The 22,164-nt window shown below is 58.1% G+C and overlaps 1 protein-coding gene across 4 annotated transcripts in view; it reads left to right on the top strand.

The window, feature by feature from the left end:
- CUNH7orf50 (chromosome unknown C7orf50 homolog) overlaps positions 1 to 19,060 on the top strand; it is a 129,137-nt gene extending 110,077 nt beyond the window's left edge. For 2 of the 4 annotated variants that reach the window (XM_032259876.1, XM_032259877.1), the window contains exons 3-6: positions 11,355 to 11,548; positions 16,201 to 16,282; positions 17,700 to 17,828; positions 18,222 to 19,036. In XM_032259876.1, the coding sequence (XP_032115767.1) occupies positions 11,355 to 11,548; positions 16,201 to 16,282; positions 17,700 to 17,828; positions 18,222 to 18,410 (594 nt within the window). In that variant the 3' untranslated portion in view covers positions 18,411 to 19,036. Of the gene's footprint in view, positions 1 to 9,922; positions 10,791 to 11,354; positions 11,549 to 16,200; positions 16,283 to 17,699; positions 17,829 to 18,221 lie in introns of those variants that run through there. The other 2 variants (XM_032259878.1, XM_032259879.1) reach the window with 2 other exon arrangements.
- Positions 19,061 to 22,164: the final 3,104 nt, after the last annotated feature.

Here is a 22,164-nt window from a genome sequence, read left to right on the forward strand (position 1 = left end):
ACCCACACCCCAGTGAGTCCCCAGCACCCACACCCCAGTGAGTCCCCTGCACCCACACCCCAGTGAGTCGCCTGTACTCTGTAGTCACAGCTGCTGCTTGTCCTTCCCCACCTGGGATCCTTGGAACAGGGAGTGGTTGGTTCTCTTTTATGCCCTGAGGCACCAAGCACAGGCCTTGCTCTTAGCAGCCACCACCCCAGTGATGGAGCTGATTGCCTATGCACACTGGCCTCCAGCCTCCACCCTGGCCCAGAGCTGCCTCTAGGCCCTGAGCAGCAGATCCCAGCCTGCCGGCGCCTAGGGCTAGGTCTCCAGCCGTCAGGACTGAGCTGCTACCAGCTGCTGGCTGGTTCCCTCTGGCTGGGAAGGTGTGGGGCGAAGGGGGCGCCTATATCTTCTTCAGCTGTTCCTGTGTCCCCATTGGCAGCATCTCCACACCTTCCCTTGTGATGCCTCCGACCAGATCAGACCAGACAGATCAGACCAGACGTGTGGGAGCCCCCCCGCCCACTCCCCCAGGGCCCTGGGCTCATCTGCCTGCCCCTTCTGCCTCCGCATTGAAGAGTGCGCTCTCCAGCCAGGGATGGGTGTATGGTGATGCTGGGGAATGGACACCTGAGAAATTCTGGAGTGTGCGTCAAGTCAAAATAGCAGCTCTCAGGATCTTGGGTTTTTGTTTCCAGAAACCTGATCTGATCTTTATAAAAAGTGCTCCTCCTCCATGCAGTCAGCATGAGTCTCCCTGCCATCCAGTCCAGCAGCACTGTCGGACTCCCTGAAGAGAGGCTGAAACCAGAGAGGCCCTGGGAAGGCTCCTGTGGTGCAGGTGGCAGCAGAGAAGACAGCTCTCAGTTCCCGCCCTCATCCTAGTGTTTAGCAGACTGCCTCACACCACAGCTTTCCATTTTAACCCTTGCGTTAAGAGAAAAGCTGGAATAAAACACTTCTAATGTTGCTTGAAAATTCAGCCCTGGCCACCAAAGGCTTATGGGGCTCCCACGTCTCTCCTGTCCCATGGGTGCATTTCCTGGCGTTTGTTGTAACCTGCCTGCGCCGTTGGTGTGTGACTGAACTGAAGCTGTGTTTAGGAAACCCAGGTGCGAGGCCTCTGCGGGGCCTGGCCTGTTCCTGGTCCCGTGTGTGGAGTCACATCTCTGGCAAGGGCTGCTTTTGAGGAGCTAAGGCTTCTGAGCTCCTCCAGGCGGGCGTAGGGAGGCAGGTCCTGCTGTCAGCCAAGCTGCAGGGTTGTTAAGAGGAAAGCAGGGACTGCGTACTGTGGGCTCACAACTGTAATCCCAGCACTTGGGAGGCCAAGCAGGAGGGTAACTTTAGCCCAGAAGTTTGAGAACAGCCTTGGTCCTGTCTCTACAAAAAAGTGTAAAAACTAGCCAGGCATGGTGGCCCATGCCTGTAGTCCTGGCTACTTGGGAGACTGAGGTGGGAGGATTGCTTGAGTCCAGGAGGTCGAGACTGCAGTAAGCTGTGATGGTGCCACTACACTCCAGCCTGGGCCACAGAACAAGACCATGTATCAAAAAGAAAAAGTCACTGTGGAAGGGCCTCCAGTCCCCTGACCAGGACTGTAGGGGCTGCTGCTCCAGCCCAGCCTTCTGCATGTGCTGAGATATGAGCAGTATTCAGCCCTGGAGATCCTTACCCCTTCTCTGTAGAACGAGGATTCGGGCTGCCAGGGACTGGGATCTGAGCATGTTGCTGGCCTGTGTGTGTGTGTTTCCTGGAATAACGGCCCTACAGTCTTTGTCAGGCTCTGCAGTTGGAATGAGACCAAAGAGTCAGAATTTGGATGTGGAGAAATGTGGAGTAGGGCGGGAACCTCCTTCCTAGGAAGGAACCTGCGACCCTGCCTGGAGGTCCCAGGTTCCCATAGGGCCTCGGGCGTGGGGTTAGAGGGGCTCTGGGACCGGGACTCTGTCCTGTCTTCAGCCTGGGTCTCTTGAGTTCAGGGAGTTTGAACTTGGGTGGAGAATAAACTCCTGTGTGTTTTCACTAGCCTCCAGCTGACACAAGCTTCTGCAGACCCAGCGGTGGCGGGTGTGGGTGCTCCCTGTGCCATCCATTGGGGACACTTCACACGTCACTTGCGCTCAACCCATGTCACAGCTGCAGGAGCCGTCAGACCCTGCTGGTTTAATCATTGGATGCAGCGCTGAGGCACAGATGGCGCTGTTATAAAAACTCGGAAGCCTACGCCTGCCTACATCTGCTTGTGTCTCTCTGTGCCTGTGCATCCGGCCTCATTCATTTCAAGCATCCTTCTGAGAAGAGGCCACAGGCAGGTGCCACCTATTGCCACGGCATCACTGCTGGAAGTGTCCCATGCTCTGCTGGGGCGGGGCGGCCGCTCTCCCTGTCCTCCAGGAGCTCACGTGTGCCTGCCTGTGAGCGCCTCGACGACAGAGCCGGCGCCCGTCCCAGTGTCCGCGCCTGGACGGCAGAGTGGCCAGTTCGCCATGGAGATGTTGCTGTACTTTGTAGCAATTCCTGGGCTTCATCAAAGCAGCGGCTTCCGGACTCAGATGCGTAGGTCACCTGAGATATTGTGTTTTAATCGGTATCAATGTAGAAGGGGAGATCATGTGGTGATCCACTGCTGTCCTAGCGAGGAAGTAACTGGGTCTCATGCACATACTAGTTTAACCGCTGTGCTGTCGGGAGAGGGAGGGCAGGATTTGAGAGCTTGTGAGTTTTGTGAAGTAACAGTCGATCAATCCCCTGTGTCATTCTGATCAGTAAGAAGACCCCATTGACGCTATTGGTCAAGGGACTGTCATTTCAGAGTCTGGATCCGAATGTGGCCCTGGCTGCTCTCTGAGGGTTGTCCTGGGAGGAGGCGGCAGAGGGCACGTGGGCATCCCATGTTCCCTCATGACGGCTGTCGCCTGCAGTTACCTCAAAATAAAAGGCTTAATTTTAAAAACTCTTGTTTCTCAGAAAAAGCAATTTGCTACTATGAGCTATGCTGTGGAATTCTAATAATTGGGGTAATAAATCTGATTAAGGTTTTCTTTAAACTGTAGCAGAATCCCTACGGGGCTGTGAGACGTGGGACCAGGCTCCTGACCTTGGAAATCCTGGGTAGCGTCTGAGGCAATGCAGGGGAAAGAAAAGCTCATGGTTGAGTGGGTGCTCATAGTCCAGGGGACACTCGTGGGCAGAGCCGTGCTTCCCCACAGGCCTGTGTCCATCGTCTTGGAACGAGGAGTCACTCATGGGCGGGGACGTGCTTCCCCGCAGGCCTGCATCTGCCATCTTGGGATGGGGAGTCACTCATGAGCAGGGGCATGCTTCCCCGCAGGCCTGCATCTGTCGTCATGGAATGGGGGACAGGGTTGGGGTGACACAGTCCCCACGTGCATGTGTCCAGGGTTCCGGTCCTTCCTCCTGAGCTACAGTCACCACCATGGCTCACAGACGGTGCTGCGGGGCTCCTGGTGGCTACAAGTAGACCGCAGTGGACTGAGGGTTGGTTGCCCTGTCCAGGGGGCCTTGAATGCGCCAAGACACGGCCCATCCAGTGTGGCCTGGGCGCCGCTCCTACAGGGATGTCATCAGCTGTCACCTGGGTGTTGCCAAGGGACTTGTGCTTTCTGCCACCCCCTACAGGATCAAACGGCGTGACCCAGGCTGGGGGAGCTGCCCCAGATGCCTGTCAGGCTCCTGCTCCCCAAGGCTCACATTTGCATCCCAAAACCGAGCCTCCCCCCATGGAAGGGCATGCATCCCAGCATGTTTGCCTCAGACTCCTGCTCCCCAAGACTCCCTGGCTTTTGACAGGAGAGCAAGCCTGCCCTTTGGTCGCTGGGCTGAAGGAAGACTGATGGGAACAAGGGTACTCTCTCACCTGCGTGTGCGTGTCCCCCTCCCCCCGCCCCATGGCGTTCAGGGAGCCCCAGGAGGGCAGAGGCTGCTGTGCGCTTTATAGGACGGGAGTGTGAGGGAACACACACTCCAGAGTGTGGGGAGAAACAGTCATGGAGACCAGGGCATTGCACACGGGGCCTGCCGCATCTATTGATTTTTTTTTTTTTTTTTGAGGGTCTCACTCTTGTCCAGGCTGGAATACAGTGGTGTGATCACAGCTCACTGCAGCCTCAAACTTCTGGGCTCAAGCTGTCCTCTCACCTTGGCCTCCCAAAGTGGTGAGAATACAGGTGTGAGCCAGCACACCTGACCTCCACCCTGATTTACGTAAATACCACACTCAGGTCTGGACCCACCCAGCCACATTCATGCCTCAGTTTGTGCCCATGCTAGGCGCCTGCTCCCACTGGGCAGGAAGTGCAGGCCTCCGGGAGGCACAAGCTGGGCCTGCTGGCCATGGGTGTGGCCTTCCCAACTCCCTCATCACATCTCTGGTCTGCTCAGGGCCAGGCTCTTGAGTTGCCACAGGGTGACAGCCGGAGCCAGGTAGACCTTGAGTCTGAGGCTGAGATAGCTCCACGTGTACAATGCACACTGGTTTCAAAGCTGTGGGGTGAGAAAAAGGATGTGGTTTCATTAATAACTTTTTATGTGGGTTACCTGTTGAAGTGGCAACCCCTTGTTCCTGTAGGACCCCAGCTCTTGCTTCCTTACTTGGATGCCACCCGCCAAGCCCCAGTCAGCATGTTCCCGGGCCTGGACTTCCTACCAGTGGGAGCTGGTGCTTAGCTAGGGCTCAATAGGGAGAACACAGAGAACAGCGGGGGGGGGGGGGGTGTGCGGGTGCATGTGTGCATGTGTATGCATATGTGTGCACGTGTGTATGTGAGGGTGTATACGTGTGTGCAGGTTCGTGCGTGTGTGTGCGTGTGCCCGTGTAGGTGGGAATTTCTGCCTGGGATGTGGGAACATCTGAGCCCCATGAGGACTTTGGATCTTTATTTAAATTTGGGCAAGTTCTGCTGGTTCTTCTGTTTCCTGCTGGAGTTATTTTCTTTCTACCGCATTTTACAAAATAGAATGCGCCAAACAAACATGGGTGTTCCTACTGCAGCACAGAAAAGGCGAGGCGCCATCCCACCAAGGCACATGCGACTTTTGAGTCCCAGACGCTGGACCTCAGAGTGCCTGGCCCTGTGTGCAGTGGGGGGCGGAGGCAGAGAGGCCCCCTACCTCGAGCAGCTGCCCTAGGCGGTCAGTTCACATGTTGGGGTTTTGCATGAGATCACACTGGAAAAGCTTCCCCTGCCTGGGAAACTCTGTAAGCGTTGAGTCCATGGCTCATTTTCTGAGAAGGAGGTGCAGGAGGGTGTGTGGCTGTCTCCCTGTCCTCCACGCCCCTGTGCGGAGCCCTTCCCGCCTCCCCTGTGATCCAGGGATGTTCCCCAAGGGCCCGACACAGTGGCAGTGGAGCCCTGGCACTGTCACCCACTGGCATCACAGGACAGCAGCACCCGCCTCATGCACACAGCGCCCTGCACATCTATTGGACGGGGTCCAGGCCGGGTGACCCCTTCACCTGCACAGCAGGGCACCTCCGGGGATTTGGGCAGGGAGCTCTGAGAGACAATGGGTCCTTTCTCTGTCGCCTGGTCTCTCCTCATAAACGGCCGCCACTTCCCCAGGGAACCTGAGCCTGGAGCCAGAGGCAGTGGCCCAGTGCCCACAACCTGAGGCGCTCTAGGCCCGCGTGGTCCGGGCTCTTGGCAGACCCCACACCCTCAATTAAATGCTCAGCAGAGGACTGAGGTGTGTGGGTGGGCACTGGCATGTGCTGGCATGTGCTGGCGTGTCATGTGCTGCCGTGACACAGGCGTGGGAGGCTGTTTTATCTGGTACCCTCATGTGACGCTTCAGACACCAGATGGTACTGCCAAACAGACGCTGGTCCAGGGTCCCTGCAGGGCGTTGGGAATATTTCCATCTGGTCAGGTGACATTGGTGTCACATGGGCATTGCTCGCAGAGGGGCCAGGCTCTGGAGGAAGGAGAGTGGCAGTCAGCACTCGACCTTTGGCCTCGCTTCACTGTGGGTGAGGAGCTGCCCACCAAGGGAGCCCAGGCCACATGTCAGACGCACGCCTACCTTAGTGTCTCCGTGAGGGCTGGGCGTTAAGGGCCACAGAGACCATAGCTGCAGTCTTCCCCACCCTCTGAGTCAGCCCTGGGTCTCCTCACTCCACCCTCCTTTCTTAGGTGAAGCCCCTGCTCCCTTAGACTTGGATGGTAGCAGAAGGTCTGGCTAGAAGTACTTTTTCTTTTTTTTTTTTTTTTTTTTTTTTTTTGGGACGGAGTTTCGCTCTTGTTACCCAGGCTGGAGTGCAATGGCGCGATCTCGGCTCACCGCAACCTCCGCCTCCTGGGTTCAGGCAATTCTCCTGTCTCAGCTTCCTGAGTAGCTGGGATTACAGGCACGCACCACCATGCCCAGCTAATTTTTTGTATTTTTAGTAGAGACGGGGTTTCACCGTGTTGACCAGGATGGTCTCGATCTCTTGACCTCGTGATCCGCCCGCCTCGGCCTCCCAAAGTGCTGGGATTACAGGCTTGAGCCACCGCGCCCGGCCAGAAGTACTTTTTCTAAACCCTGAATCCAAAGCAACGTGGATGCCTGAGGGCCCTGGCAGCTGAAGCATGAGCCCAGCCCCTGCAGGGTCTCCCGATGGCCCTGGTCCTGAGACTGGGACTTGCACATTCATCCCTAGCCTCAGGCTGACAAAGACCTGCCCTCACACCTGGGGGAACAGGGAGCTAATGCCTCTTCCTGACCCCTCCTCTCTTTCCTCACTCCCTAGCTCCCCCACAACTTAGCAGGGACCAAGGAGCCACCAAGGCCACTTCCTGCCGTACCTGCCTGGTGTGAGGTTGCAGCTGGGGAGGCTCATTCCCAGGGAGGAGAGACTGGGCAGGGGCTGCAGTCCTTTCAGGCTGTTCTCAGAGCCCCCACAGCAGTGCAATGCAGCCCCCACACAGAATCTGCTGGACCCAGGCTGCCTGCTCCCCCAGCCCCAGGCTGTCCCCACACAGCCTGCACGCCTGTGCTCAGCATAGCTGGGCAGGGAGGGAGGACCCGCAGGGAGGAAGGGGCTGTAGATGGAACTGGTGCCGGGATCCGAGTGTTGGGCTCAGGCTGGGACAGGGTAAGATTAACCAGAACGCTGCCGTGGCCGTGGCTGGGGCGCCCTTCCTGGGGCTCAGTTCTGTGTGTGTAATATTCATGGTCGTCAGGAAAATTTGTAGCCATGGAGACTGGTGTCCAGTCCAGGGACCTGGTGCCAGGCCGGCTTTATGGAGCCCCTGCATGTTTCTTCCGAGTTTCCTATTGGCTTAAATTCACTAAGCCACTCAAGTCTCCTGGGGATGATCATGGTGTTTATTTTTGCCAGTTCTTTTGGTTGGGGTGTGACTAACAAGTGTTCCCCACCTTGGACATCTCCAGGAAGAGCGGGTGTGTCATGGGCTCACACAGGGCCCACGTCAGGCAGAGGAGCTGGATGGGTGGGGTGCGCGGGAAGGCATCGTGGAGACTCTGCTGCCTCAGTTGAGTCTTCGGGAATCTTTTCAAATCAAATTAGTGTCATTTCTTCTCTGTGTCTCTTGCCAGGAGTTGTAGGCATAAAGGCAGAAGATAGTTGTCAAGCAGTTATATCTTCTCTGGAAGCTGCTGGGCGATTGATCTGCTTTGCACCTCCCAGCCTTCAGGGTTTGGCTTTGTGGTTTGTTTTCAGTTTGTTGAGTGCAATGAACTTTTTCATTGCCCTAGAAGCTGGTAAGGATTTGATGTTTAATTGCACAAGTGCTACGTTGCTCAGTGTAGACTGTTGAGTGTTCACATCGTAAAATACACAGTGTAGATGAAGTGACGGGTCCCTTGGCCATGTCTCCATGCCGGCCCTCGGAGTCGCAGTTTATCTGTGTGGGTGTGCATCCTGTGTGGGTACCTGTCCTGCGTGGGTGCCTGTCCTTTGTAGGTGCCTGTCCTGTGTGGGTATATGTCTTTTGTGGGGGTGTGTCCTGCGTGAGGGCCTGTCCTCTGTGGGTGTGCCCTGTGTGGATGCATGTCCTATGTGGGGGTGTGTCCTGTGTGCAGGCGTGCCCTGTGTGGGTGCCTGTCCTACACAGGGGCCTGTCCCACATGGGTGCGTGTCCTGTGTGGGTGCGTGTCCTGTGTGGGTGCGTGTCCTGTGTGGGTGCATGTTCTTTGTGGGGCATGTCCTGTGTGGGGGCATGTCCTGTGTGATACTTTCCATGCACATTGAATTGTTTTATGCGTTTTCAAGTGTAATCCTCAAGACAGCTAACCAAAAATTCAGAAGAGAGAATGTGTGACTACAATTTAAATTTTTCTTCACTTCATATGAGAGTCTGTATTTCATCGGGTCTGAGATGCTAGAGACTGTTATAGCATTGAGATGGGGTAACTGCACTTTCTACAGTTTTCTGCTTGCACTGGGATAGTCCAGAGATGCTAAGCTGTAGATGTCACACATCTGTGACTGGCTGATGCTTCCTTCCACAGGGGCCTGTCCCATCTGTGTGTCAGAAAACTGTCATGTTAGGAGAGAGGTTCTTACCCTGATGGCGTCAGTTCAAAGCTACCTGACACACCTCCCCCTGGAGACCGGCCCCACCCTGCAGGGTCTGTGGGCTGGACACTGGGCCTAGAGGCCCTCCAGGTGGCCCAAGGTCCGCCCTTCCTAGACTCCTGGGGCCGGCAGGAGCCTGGAGTCACCTCTGGCCACCATGCCAGGCTTTGTGTCCGAGGCCTGAAACTCAGGTCCCTAGAAGTGGCCCTCACAGGCTTGTATTTGACACTTGCATTCTTTTAAAAAAATTTTGGTGTATACTTAGGCAATTTACAAGCCCTTGGGGCAACTTTGGGAGGTATATGTGATACCGGTAAGTTTGTTAAAAGCATTTGCTAATGAAACCCGAGTTCTTTGGAGGGTCGGCACATGGGTGGCAGTGGGAGAAAGCTGTCCTTGCTCTTCCGCCAGTGATAGCCATCCTGCTTTGCTCATCTGTGATCCCTGGGCCAGGTCCAGGCCAAGCGGAGGAAGCAGCGGGTCCCAACAGTGCCATACCTGAGCCTGGCGGCCCCTCCTCCCTCCCACACTGCCCCCCCACCCTGCCCAGAGCTACTGCCTCCCGCCCCCCTCCTGCTGGACACCCTCCCAGGACCCACCTATGTCATCCCAAGGTAGCTAAGGCCGCTCACTTCATGGTCACAGCCTAGGGGAATCGCCTGGTCCAGGCTAGAAATGTCGGGGCTGCCAGGGCAGCAAGCACGGGGGGTGGCCAACAGCACAGAGTGGAGCCAGGCACCCCCAAGGCCCGAGGCTGCCTGGGCACAGCTTCCTCACCACCTGCCTCTGCGAATTCTGTTGAGGCCCAGCAGAGAAAGCAGGAATTTGGGTTTTTTAGCTGAGATCATCTCTTGGGTCCATTGGTTGCTTAGGAAAAGTTAAAGGTATGTGGCCAGCTGTAGGTACACGCCAGGACGGTGGGCAGCGCACCAGAGCTTCCCACCTCCTGGGCCGCAGTGGCTCCCTTGGGGCCTGTGACCCCTGGCGGGTCAGGAGCACTGGTGGTCAGAAGCAAGAGTTGGTGTGAAGGAGGCTGTTTCCGCAGCGTCCTTGCCGGTGCCTGACACGAGAGACAGCCCTGAGCCTGGCACTCTGGAAGCCTGCAAGAAACAGCTGGACCTGCAGGTCCGCCGTGTGGCCGCCCGTGTGGGACAGCCTGGGTTCCCCTCGCCGTCCACCCCAGGCCAGTGCCCATGTTACTGCCTCCGTCCGTCTTGGTCCTGCCTTCAGCGCCCTGGCCTCCATCCCGAGACCCTGCTGCCGGGCCCTGTCCACCTGCTCAGGGCCTGTCCAGGCGCCCCACCATGTGGGCTGACAGACCCCCAGCCACTGCCACAGCCCCTCTGCAGCCCCAACGGTGTGGTGGACTTTGGCCTGCATGGTCAGCAGAGGCCTGTGTGGCCCACAGGGTGGGGACAGAGGCGGGGCTGGCGCCAGAAGGGTTTTTGCCTTTTGGGCCAGGTGTTCTGCTGTGCCTGCCTTATTGGCAGCTGTGAGCCTAGGAGGTGGGTGCGGAGCCGGCTGGAGCAGGTCAGCCACTGGGTTCCCCTGTGGGTGTCCACATTGTCCTTGCCACGAAACTCCTCACTCCTCAGACCCCATGGGCCTGGCCTGGTGGGTCTCAGAGCCTCCTGCCTGTGTGTCTAGGTGGCCCAGGCCTTCTCGCCACAACTCTTAAGCCTCTCCATGCTGGGCACCTGCCAAGGAGGGTGCCCCTCGCCCCCCAGGCCCTGCCTCTTGCTGTCAGCCCCCAGCGGGCTCTAGGGATGTGGCTATGTGTGTGTCTCCCTGAGTGTATGTGGGTGTATGTGGATTGGTGTGGGGACATGGGTGAGGGGTGGGAGCTGTTAGTGTGGGGCTGTGGTGGAGGTGTGAGTCTGCATGTGTGTGCGTGTGTGGAGTGGGGCTGCGTAAATACCTGTGTGTAGGGGGGCCCTTGCCTCGACTTACTTTGCTCTTCCTGGGGTGGGATGCACAGGTTGGCGCTGTGCCCGGCCTCCCTTCCTGAAAGCCCTGGCTCCCGGTAGGCAGTGGCTGGTTCTGATTCCCACGACCCGTATCATTTCCCTGGGCTCCTGGCCTTGCTCACAGTCAACACTGATGTTCTCGCTTTTTCCAGGAAAGGTGAAGCATGTGGATGGTGGCTGGGGTCACCTCCTGGTCGCCTCAAGGCCTAGCTGCCCCTGGCTCTAACGCTTTGTGTCGTCCTCTTCTTTTGTTAATTAGGGGAGAGGTGGACAGGAGGGAGACCTGGGCTTTCCTGGTAAGATGTGGCTGGAGAAACACGGTCACAGGGGGCCCTCTCCCTCCTGCTGGGGTCCTGGCTGCCCTCCCTGTCCCCAGCCTGCAGCCCAGGTGGAGCCAGGCAGCCAGCAACCTGCTAAAACCCAGCAGGCCCCAGGCACCGTCATCAGGATTTGGGTCATGCCCAGGGCCAGCACCTAGCGTGTGTGATAACAGGCCTCGGCACACCGTCAGCCCTCCCTGGGGCCCAGCCCAGACCTTCCCGAGCCATGCGGGGTGGGGCAGGGCCACACAGAGGCGGGAGTCTGCGGTAGGTGCATGTGGGTGGGGAAGGGGCCTGTGGGCAGTTAACCCTGGCACCTGGCGCCTGCCTGCGGGACTGGCCATCCTCATGGAACCCGTCCATCTCTCCGTTGCAGCACAGGCTCAGCGGGATGTTGTCAGCCGGGGCCGGGCTTGGTGCTTGCAGACAGAGCTTTTGGCCACTGCCATGGGAAGGGTGGGCTGAAGAAGCTCCAGGTAACGCACCCATCTGGAGACCCTTGTCCATCCCAGAAGCCTGATGTTGTTCCCTGCCTTTCAGGGAGGAGCCGTGCTCAGGACTGTGCAGGATGCAGAGCCGGAGCTGTCTCCAGAGGAGCAGAGCGTCCTGGAAAGGAAGCTGAAGAAGAAACGGAAGAAAAAGGAGCGGCAGCGGCTGCGGGAAGCGGGTGTCGTGGCTCAGCAGCCGCCGGCCAGACGCTCGGGGGCCGAGCTGGCCCTGGACTACCTCTGCAGGTACGGGGCTCCGCCCCATGCACTTCTGTCCCTGGTGTGTGTCTTGACCCCTGCACGAGGAGGCTGCCGCCTTCACCTGCACATGCTTTTTGGAAGGTTTTAGCAAAGTGGGGCATCAGTGTTCATGCCAGGCCTGTGCTGCCACCACTGCCCTTTCTGTCCGAATGGCTCAGAGCCTTCAGGAGCTTTCATGGGCAGCAGCTCTCTGCAGGGGCTGCCCGGAACTGTGCTCTTAGACATGGCTCCAGTGGTGAACCTCGTCCTGGTGTGGGTCACCACAGGGAGGATCTGCGGGCCTGGCTGCTGCTTGGACATGGAATGAGGAGGAGGGAACTCGGAGTGGCCCTCAGCCCTCACTCACAGTAACAGGAGGCAGCAGTGCCACCAGAGAGGAGACAGGGACCGAGGGGTGCCGGGCGCAGGGCGCCATCTCCCTGGCTGCCTGCAGCGTTGCTGGGTGGGCGGTGCAGGATTGCAGGGGTCAGAGGTTTGGCGTGGGCTCTGCAGCCATGCGGGCTGTGGCCACCTCCCTGGCGCTCACCAGCACAGGCTGCCGTCCATTTCTGTCCCTCTGTCCCTCTCCCTGAGTGCTGATGGCGCCTAGGAGAAGGGGTGTTACAGCATCCATGTGACCGGTGTCCTCAGAGACAACAACTAGGCCCTGTTCATTGGGTCCCTGTGATGGAGTCACCCTGACGGGCAAGGTGTCCTGTGAGGGGACGCTGGCCCTGCATGGGAAAACAGGCTCCAACCACGCCTCTGTGGGAGCCCCTCAGAGAGATGGCTCCAACCACGACTCTGTGGGATCCCCTCAGAGAGATGACCCCAAGTGTGGCTGTGCAGCTCGAGCAGTGAGCAGCAGGGCCTGCATGGATGTGTACACATGTATGTGTGTGTGCATGTGTATATATGTCATGTATATGTGTGCACCCATTTGTGCACACGTGTGGATGTGTGCGCACATGTGAACATGTGTGTGCATGTGTATATTTATGCTTGTGTGTGGGCATGTCTTGTATGTGCACATGTGTATACGTGGACATGTGCATGTGTGTGGTGGGGTATGTGTAGATGTGTGGGCGCATGTGTGTACGTGTATGCAGATGTGCACGTGTGTGTGCATGTGTGTGTGTGTGTGTGTGTGTGTGTGTGTTCTGTGTGCATCCCCAGGACGGCCCTCTACTCCAGGAGAGAAGCTCTTGGCCACCCTGCACCAGGCAGAGAGCTGGGCTCAGGAAATAGAGGGGCTGAGCACTCCTCTTTCTTGGGGCCAAAGCTGCCTTGGAGCCGCAGAACGCGAGCTCAGCCATGGCGTTGAGTGGATCTGGCTGGAACCAGTTCGGTCATCGTGGGTCTCTGCACCAAATGAGTTCTCTGGGAACCTCAGTTTCCCCCTCCCTGGGGAACATGGGGCTGATGGCCGGGCACCCAGGGCTGCCCCAAGAGCTCTTTCCTGCTCCGAGAATGCGCCTGGCCCAGGGGTCAGTGCTGGCTGTGGTGTGAGGCCGCTGACCCCTGCGCTCACTCCTGCTCCTTGGCAGGCAGGGCCACAAGCCACTGCAGAGTCAGTCGCTGTAGACAGAAGGGGCTTCGGTGGCCATTGGTGCATCACCTAGAGCCCAGGTATGGGTGGGGTGTGGGTTGGACAGAGGAGCAGGTGGGCATAGAGACCTGGAAGACGCCAGTTGCAGGAGCAGACTGTGGGCTGCCCCGTGGGATGTAGAGGGCAATTGGGGTCTGCAGCTGTGCTGCCTGCGCCCTCCCTGGCTCCCAGAGGCTAGGCCCAGAGGCATAGCTGTTCTGGGCCTGCGCTGACGCCTGAGGCCAGCGGGGAGCAGGAGTGGGCAGGGTTTGTACTCCATCCTCCCCATGGCCTCCTTCTTTCCTAGGGCCCCCTTCCTCCCTACTCCCCACACCTGCCAGTGCCTTTGGCTGCCCTCGGCGTGGACTCTTAGCACAAGGGGGCCGGTGGGGACATGGGCAGGAGAGGGGAACCAGCCGCGCTCCAGCGTGGCTGCCGCTCCCTGGTCTTCACCCTGGAGGCACCCTGGTTCCCCTCCCATGACCACATGTCCTTTGAGGACCCTATGGGAATGTCATGGGTGCCTGGGTGCCCACCCTGCTCCTGTCCTGGACCTCATCCTCCAGGACCTTCCTGTGGCCCCCTTGTGCTACTCGTGACCCTGCAGCCATGAGCCCTGTGCGGAGGCACTGTCCTGCTTGTGCAAGGAGGGGGTGGCCCTTACTCCTCAGAAACAAAGCAGCCTCTTCACACGGGAGCTTCCTCCAGGGCCTGGGATCCATGCACCAGGGGGCTGCCATGCCAGCCACAGACATGGGCACCCCAGCAAGCGCTCCTCCTCTTTCCTGGGGGTCTCCAAGGGCACCCACAAGCCTAGCCACATCTGGCTGCCAGATCAGAGCCCACATGGACATGTGGGGCCCACGGTATCCTTGGGAACTCAGGGTTTTTCAGAGGGAATCAGGGGAGTCCTGCAGGGAAATGTCCTTAGTCTGGGGACCATTGGTCATGCCACAGCTGGCCCATCGCAGACCCCCCACTCAGGGGCAGCGGTGAAGGGAGGTGCCCCCAAGTCATCCTCCCACCTAGGCAGAGAGAAAAGGGATCATGTCAGGCAAACAGTGAACTGTCTGCAGCTGTATAGGGATCAGTCCTCAGGGTGGGGGGCAGAGGTGGCCATCACTCAGGAGGCCTCACCTGGCACCCCAGGAGCCACAGGTGACATTGAGCACCCCACCCTCCCCTCGCTTTGTCCGCTAGCCAGTGACGAGGCCGAGCAGGATGGCTCATCTTTGGTGGCGAGGATGGAGACGAACTCAGCTTGAAGCCAGCCTGGTGGGGACTCAGCAAGACAGAGGCTCCCTCAGTTCAGGGCCGTGGGCAGCAGTGTAGTGGCCTTGGGCCCCACAGGAGGGCCATGTGCAGGGCAGAAGTGACTGACCCACCGTGTGTGGTCTCTGGAAACACCTGTGAAATGGGATCACCACTCCAGGTTCCCAAAGAGGAAACAGGAACATAGCAGCTCAAGGTGGCAGAATTGAAAGGTAGCAAAGCTGAGATGCCAGCCGCTCCCTGCAGCGGGCAGTTGCCTTGGCTAATGTGGCCAAGTGCACCTCACAGGGGCCGGTGCTGGCCAGATCGGGCTTCAGGGCAGGGACCACATGGGACAGTCTGAAAAGAAAGGAATGAAGACCAAACCTTCCTAGAGGCTCCTCTCATCACGCAGGAGCTGTGCGTCTGTGCACATGGGACTGGCATGTCACATGGCAGGTGCACAGCCAGGCTCCCTGTCCATGGGACTCCCCTCACCCACAGGACTCCCCTCACCCACAGGACTCCCCACCCACAGGACTCCCCTCACCCACCGGACTCCCCTCACCCACAGGACTCCCCCCTCACCCACAGGACTCCCCAACCACAGGACTCCCCCCTTAACCACAGGACTCCCCCCTCACCCACAGGACTCCCCCCACCCACAGGACTCCGCTCACCCACAGGACTCACCTCACCCACAGGACAGTAGGGACAGGTAGGCTGGGTGGCACTCAGGTGCAGGCCCTCCCCACTGCTGCACCTGCGTCTTGAGACCTGGGCCTGCATGTTGATGGAGGCATCTGTGTGTGGCCGCTGTGCCTGGCCCTGGAAACACGTGTCTCGGAGGAGGTCTCTGGAGTAAAGCCTGCCTGGAACTGTCCCATCCACCATGCCAGCCTCGCTCGGTCCCCAGCTGCCTAATGTCCACAGGCCCAGCGCAGGAGCGAGATGTTGGGGGATGGGCGGTTGTGGCCCCAGCTAGCAGCCCCTTTGGCACCCAGGAGCTGGTCATCTCAGGCCCACTGCCCCCTTGTTGTGAGGGCCTGGGACACTCAGGAACCTGGCTGTGAAACGGGTATTGTTCATTACAGTCTACGTATTTTGGGTAATCAATTAAGTGGCTCCCTTTCCTCCCAGAGAAACTGACTTCATCCTTCCTCCCCTATAAAATCAGTGTGGCCCGTGGGGTGGGGGAGCCCACAGGACACTTGGGGGCAGCCATGAGCCCCAGGGTGGCCAGACTGAGAGTGGCGTGAACGTGTTTCCTGGACAGGCAGCAGCAGGTTTTGCTTGGTGGGTTGCAGCTCCTCACCTCAGGCAGGGGAGGGGCTCCAAAACCTCCTCCACACGTGACCTTGGTGTTCAGCATCTGGTGGGGCTCCCTCTCCTGAGATGAGACAACCCAGATCTGTTGGGGCACACAGGCGCCCGGAGGCGTTTTGCTCAGCACCTGAGATGTTTTTGTTTTATTTTGTTTTGTTTTGTTTTGTTTTGTTTTGTTTTTGAGACGGAGTTTCACTCTTGTTACCCAGGCTGGAGTGCAATGGCGCGATCTTGGCTCACCGCAACCTCTGCCTCCTGGGTTCAAGCAATTCTCCTGCCTCAGCCTCCTGAGTAGCTGGGACTACAGGCGTGCGCCAACATGCCCAGCTAATTTTTGTGTTTTTAGTAGAGACGGGGTTTCACCATGTTAACCAGGATGGTCTCGATCTCTTGACCTCGTGATCCACCCGCCCCTGCCTCCCAAAGTGCTGGGATTATAGCCGTGAGCCACCGCACCCAGCTGCACCTGAGATGTTTGTCTTCCTTTCCCCAGATGGGCCCAAAAGCATGAGAACTGGAGGTTTCAGAAGACGAGGCAGACATGGCTCCTGCTCCACATGTATGACAGTGACAAGGTCTGTGTCCAGTGGGGAGGGCACGTCTCCTGGGGATGGAGGCCGGTGCACACTGGGGCCCTGACAGTAGAAGCCACAATATGAAAGGTCCACCCTCAGGGCCCACTGCAGGGTGGGTCTCCCAGTGCCCTTGTTCTAAGAGATGAGCAGCATTGCCTGCTCCAGGAGTGCCACCGCCGGCCTTCAGGGCAGAAACCAACACAGGGTGACTCACAGAGGCCACCTGCCAGTGTGCATGGGTGCCCGCCTGCCCGCATACCCACCTGCCTGTGTGCGTGTGAGGTGAGTCTACACATGTATGTGTGGGCAGCTCTCCTTTGCAAGGGCAGGATGTGAGATGGGGTTTCACAGAATGAACCAAAGCAGAATTCTGAACTAAACCCGGCTGCTGGGAGGTGGGCTGGAGTTGTCCATGTCCTGTGAGGCTGGAGGAGCCCCCAGTTCTACTGAGCTGTATCCTATGGGCAGCGCCTCCTGCCTCGCCAGCTCTCCTGGCATCAATGTTACTAGATGTCAGTCTTTTCGTGCTGTGTGTGTGCGCCCTGGGGGCAGGGGACAGTTTTCTCCTGCCTGTGCCTGTGTTTTCGGACTCTCAAAGTAGGGGCAGGCCCACTGGCCCCACTCATAGCCCTGGAACATTCCAGGCATAGCCTGTGGCCACTTGCTTTCATTATTTTGTCATTGTTGGTTCTTTGTGGGTTTTTTTTTTTTAGCAGGGTCCCACCCAGGCTGGAGTGCAGTGGCGCAATCACAGTTCACTGTAGCTTCGACCTCCTGGGCGCAAGCCATCCTCTGTCCTCAAAGTCAGAGGACATACACATCCTGATTGTGAGCCCTATAGCAAAGCTCCAGTAATCACGCCACCGGGGTGGGCACAAGGCTGGAAGCAGAAGTGACTGGAACAGCCTGGGGAGCCCAGAAGCCCTCATGCCGGGGCAGCTGTTTCCAGCATGTAGGCCAAGCCCGTTCCATGTGCAGGAAACCCCTTCCCAGCAGAGCCTGGGACAACTGGGTTTCCACATTTTGGTTTTTTTAATAGAAGTTTAGGTGGTTTTATTTATATATTACTATTACCAAAAGGAAAATTAATACAAAATTTTTATACAGAAAAATAACCCTTGACTAGGCAAAGCCATTTTTGTGTGTATACACATACACACACCCAAAGTATCTTACACCATCATAGCTGTACGTATTTACGAACAAATGTGCATTTTTACTTACATATTTTTTATTACACTTGTATTATAACCACACATGTTTACAAATATGCTAATACTTAATGCACATGACCTCTGCTTCATACCATATACAAAACTTAAAATGGATCAAAGCCTTAAATTTAATAGCTAAAACTAAAATTCTCAGATGGAATTAGAGCTTTGCTAACTCAGTAACAAGAGCACCCCTGCTGCAGGGACCTGAGGCACCTGTCCGCAGATTCACAAGTGGTCAGCAAGCCTACACAGAGGTGCCCCCACCACCAGCAGACAAGGGTCAAGCTGCCACCAGATGCCACCCGGCCGCTGCCACCCAGAGCAGAAAGGCAAGCACTCTAAGTGCTGGAGCGGGCGAGGCCTTTTTACCTCGGCCTCCCCTTGTTTGATGTGTGTCGTCTCTTCTCATTTTTCTGAGGATTTTTGTGATGTTTTTGAAATGTTCTTCACCCCTTGTGGCGTCTGTTTTGGTCAGGTTCACTTAGTGTTTTGTCTGCCTCTAACAGGCATTTCTTCTTCCAGTGTCTGGGGCAGGGCAGGGTCTGCAGCCAGACCGCCTGTACCCTCAGGCTGCAGTGGGAGGTCTCCTGGGGCTGGAGGGCCCCCTGGGGGCCAGAGGAAGCATAAAGGGCCCGGCGTCCTTTGCCTAAGCTTCAGCGTCTTGTCTTCCGCTGCCCAGGGGCACGCCGTGCTACTGCCCAACTCCATCTCTTCCCCTCCAGGTTCCCGACGAGCACTTCTCCACCCTGCTGGCCTACCTGGAGGGGCTGCGGGGCCAGGCCCGCGAGCTGACGGTGCAGAAGGCAGAAGCCCTGATGCGGGAGCTGGACGAGGATGGTGTGGGTGGCCCCAACCCCCTCCTGCCAGGGAGGGCCCAGCGCATCCGCCAGGTGCTGCAGCTGCTGTCCTAGTGGGTTCAGCGCTGGGCAGGGCCGCAGCCCAGCAAAGGGCAGCCTCGGGCCACACAGGGTGCTGCTGCCCACCTCCTCTGGTGATGGGGGCCGAGATCACCAGCAGGGCAGTGGCCGGACAAGGGCATCCAGGTTCTAGGCTGGGTCCCTCCCCAGCACCACAGCCTCGCAAGGACCCCACTTCCTCCACACCCTTCTTGGGCAGACAGTTGTGACAGTGAGGACTGATTCAGTGCCTTTGTCCCAGAGCATGGACGCTCTGGAATCACCCAGAGACACCTGGCCTTGGAGAGGCCCTCAAGTCCCGGGAACCTGCTTTGGAGGGAAATGTCTACTTTTCTCCCAGGGATATTTTAGAGATTGGGCCATGAGGCTCCTCCCGCTGGCTGCAAACGTGCACCTTCCGCCTGCTCCCCCGTCCTCCTGTGTGGGCCGCGCTCCTGGTCCCCCACCTGTGTCCATCGAGGGGCCTGGCTGTGGCCTGTCCATTCTCCTTCGACCCCACAAAGCCTTGCTGCCAGTCCTGGGGAGGGGGAGCCCCTGCTGAGGGCTTGCGGAGTCAGATCGTGTGCCTTGCAGAAATGGTCTCTGTGGCTGCATTTGAAATAAAACCCAACCCACCAGGAGCCATGGCTCCTGCTTTGTGTGGCACATCCCCTGCCTGTGGACTGTGGAATTTGTGTCCCCCACACCAGGATGGCATTCGGGGCGCTCAGTGTGTGGCATTCCTGGCAGTGGGCGCTGGTTGACTGCTTGCGTCAGGCTGGCCTTTTCCCAGCACTGGCAGTGACACCCTGCCAGGAAAACTCACTTATGCTGCACAGAATCGGGAGACACACTTCCCATTCCCAGCAGCATGTGGTTCCCACCCCCAGGTGATGTGAGGTGCCGCGGAGCATCTGGAGGGCTGTGGTGACCACAGAGCACTGGGCAGCTGCTGGGGAGGGCCAGGTGGCCACAGCAAGGAGGTCCGTGCCCCACCAGGAGGCTGAGTCTGTTGTGTTCCAGAATGGGCCTCAGGGAGGTCTGAGGCCAGCGGCTCCAGCCTGGGCCTCCACAGAGCAGACGCCCAGGTGCTGCTGCCACGGGGCGCCTCCTGCCTGGCCCAGGTGGGGGGTTTGTGCTGCCATCTCAGTGCTCCTTTGACTGACGGTGGAGCAGAAAAGCAGCCTTGGGATAGTGGCCCAGGCTCTGGGTGCCCCCTTGGGTGCTCTGACCCCTGACAGAGCTGCTGAGACTGAGGCCACCTGCCTTGGCTCCCACCGACCCACAGAGTTGCATGCAGGCCGGGAGGCGGGAGCTTGGCCTCAGCCCCCCAGGAGCAGGGAGGCACGGGCTCCAGGCTGTCATCCTGGGGAGGGCCTGGGGCTTCCCGAGGTCCTTGCTGGCCTGGCTGGGCCTCAGCCGTGACCCTCAGGACCTACACCTCAGAGCGGTGACTGTGGCCTCACAGTGACCCTTAGACATCTACTGTGACTTCCGCCTTGGCTCCCTTAAGATGCCCAGAGCCAGGCTAAGATGTGGCCCAAGCCCAGGAGCTGGGTCCACACATCCAGGGTGCCCTGGGAAGGTCAGGCTGACCACTCGGGCCGTCTCCATGTGGATATCCAGGCTGGAGGAGACCCTAAGGATCGTGTCCCCCAGGTCTCATCTGCACCCACCAAGTTGTGGGAAGGCGGTGAGGCCATCTGCTCTTCCTTGGCTAGCATCCTGCCCATCCCACCCACTGTTGTGGCCAAGATTCTGACCTCCCACGGCACAGGCCCTGCTGTGTGTGCCGGTGGCAGGTGAGGAGCCCAGGCGTCCTGGTGCCAGTCAGGTGAACTCACAAACAGGAAGGCACGCTGCACAGCACGAACCTTCAGATCTGTGAGGCAATGCCTGCAGTCGGGTCCTGGCAGCACAGTCTTGCAGAGAACCCCTCAGAAGCTTCCATGGTCACCCCTGCAGTCAGCATGCTCATTGACCGTAACCCTGGGAGGCATCTTAAACAAACACCAACACACAGCAGAGGGAGACCCACAAAGTGCAGAGAAGGAGCAGCAGCCACCAAAAGGCAGGGTCAATGGATCCTGAACCATGGCTCTGAGCTTCCCAGCAGCCAAGTCAAAAAGGGAAATGTGGGGACTGCTGAGTCCTCACCAAAAGCTAACGGGAAAAGGTCTTGAAGACCTGGCCCTCCCTTTCATCAACACACATGCTCCCCTGACACCAGCTGGGGAGTGCTCTCCTATCAAGGGTTCCCACCTCTGTGGATTGTTAAGTGCCAAGCTCCTCCAGGGCTCCCTGGAGAAAGGTGCTAAAGGGTGGCACAGAGATGTCACCTGGGACGCAGCTCAGAGAACCACGCAGGGCCTTGAGGTCCCCCTACCCCCTGCAGGTCAGCGAGGGCACCCACCCATGCAACCTTGGGGCCCAACCACGTGGGGCCACCTGTGCTGGGGCTACAACTCCCTGTCTCGGCTGGCACTTGTGCTGAACTCCCAAGCCAGGAAGCCTCCAGCTAAGGAAGCCCCACCACCACCTGGAGACGACACCCATGTCTGTCCCTGGGCAAGCACTCCTCACGGTGGAGAGGACAGCTGCTGACCCGCAGCAAGCTGGGTGGATCGGGACTCATGCCAGGTGAGGGGCCAGACCCCAGGGCAGGCATGCGTGCTGTTCCCTTTGCATGCGTCCAAGGCCATAAGCAATCAGCTGTGATAGAAAGCATATCTGGGCTGAGCTCAGGGAGGAATGTCCCCTGCAGTAGGTACCAAGGTGTGTGCAGGAGTCAGAACCACCAAACTACACAGTGATACCTCCTGCCAGGCGCTGTGGCTCATGCCTGTAATCCCAGCACGTTGGGAGGCAGACACGGGAGGATCACTTGAGCTCAGGAGTTCAAGACCAGGCTGGGCAACATGGCAAAACCACCCCCCTACAAAAAATAAAAAATTATTCAGGCATTGTGGCATGTGCCTATAGTCACAGCTACTCAAGAGGCCAAGGTGGGAGGATGGCTTGAGACTGGTAGGTCGAGGCTGCAGTGAGTGAACAGTGGTTAAAAAAAATTTTTTTTTAATCAAAAAGAGCAGTGTTTGGAAGTCAGAATCACATTGCCTGTGGGGGTGAGCAGAGATCTATGGAGACGGGGGCTTTCCCGGGCAAAGGGGTCTCCCTGACATTGGGGGTGTGGATGACACTCATCAGAGCCGGTCGGAGACCCCTCACAGCACCGTGAGACTTCTGCAAACTGGGCCCTGACGTAGCCTGCCCTGCCCTCGGAGGAAGCCTCTGGGCAGTTTCTTGCAGGATTGATGTCTGAGAAACAGCTCACACTGGGTACTGTCTGCTGACTTCCACCAAGAAAGACAGGTTCAGGCACTGAACCACCCCTCAGAGCACTTTCCTCCCTCCAAGCCCCCAAGACAGTGGCATCTTTTCAAAGACAGGTCCTGCTTCGTCGCCCAGGCTGGAGTGCAGTGGCATGAGCTCAGATCACTGCAACCCCCATCTCCCAGGCTCAAGCGATTCCCCTGCCTCAGCCTCCTGAGTAGCTGGGACCATAGTTGCTACCACTTCACCTGGCTAATCTTTGTATTTTTTGTAGAAACGGCCTCGCTGTGTTGCCCAGGCAGGTCTCAAACTCCTGGGCTGAAGCGGTCCTCCGCCTCGACCTCCCATGGTGCTGGGATTCCACCGTGAGCCACTGGGACTGGCAGCATCTGTTTCTGGATGACTCAGTACCCAGCATTCATATCCCAGAGCCTCA

Source organism: Sapajus apella, unplaced genomic scaffold (assembly GCF_009761245.1).
Source record: "Sapajus apella isolate SASKATOON/1434 unplaced genomic scaffold, GSC_monkey_1.0 scaffold112, whole genome shotgun sequence".
NCBI classification, from domain to species: domain Eukaryota; kingdom Metazoa; phylum Chordata; class Mammalia; order Primates; family Cebidae; genus Sapajus; species Sapajus apella.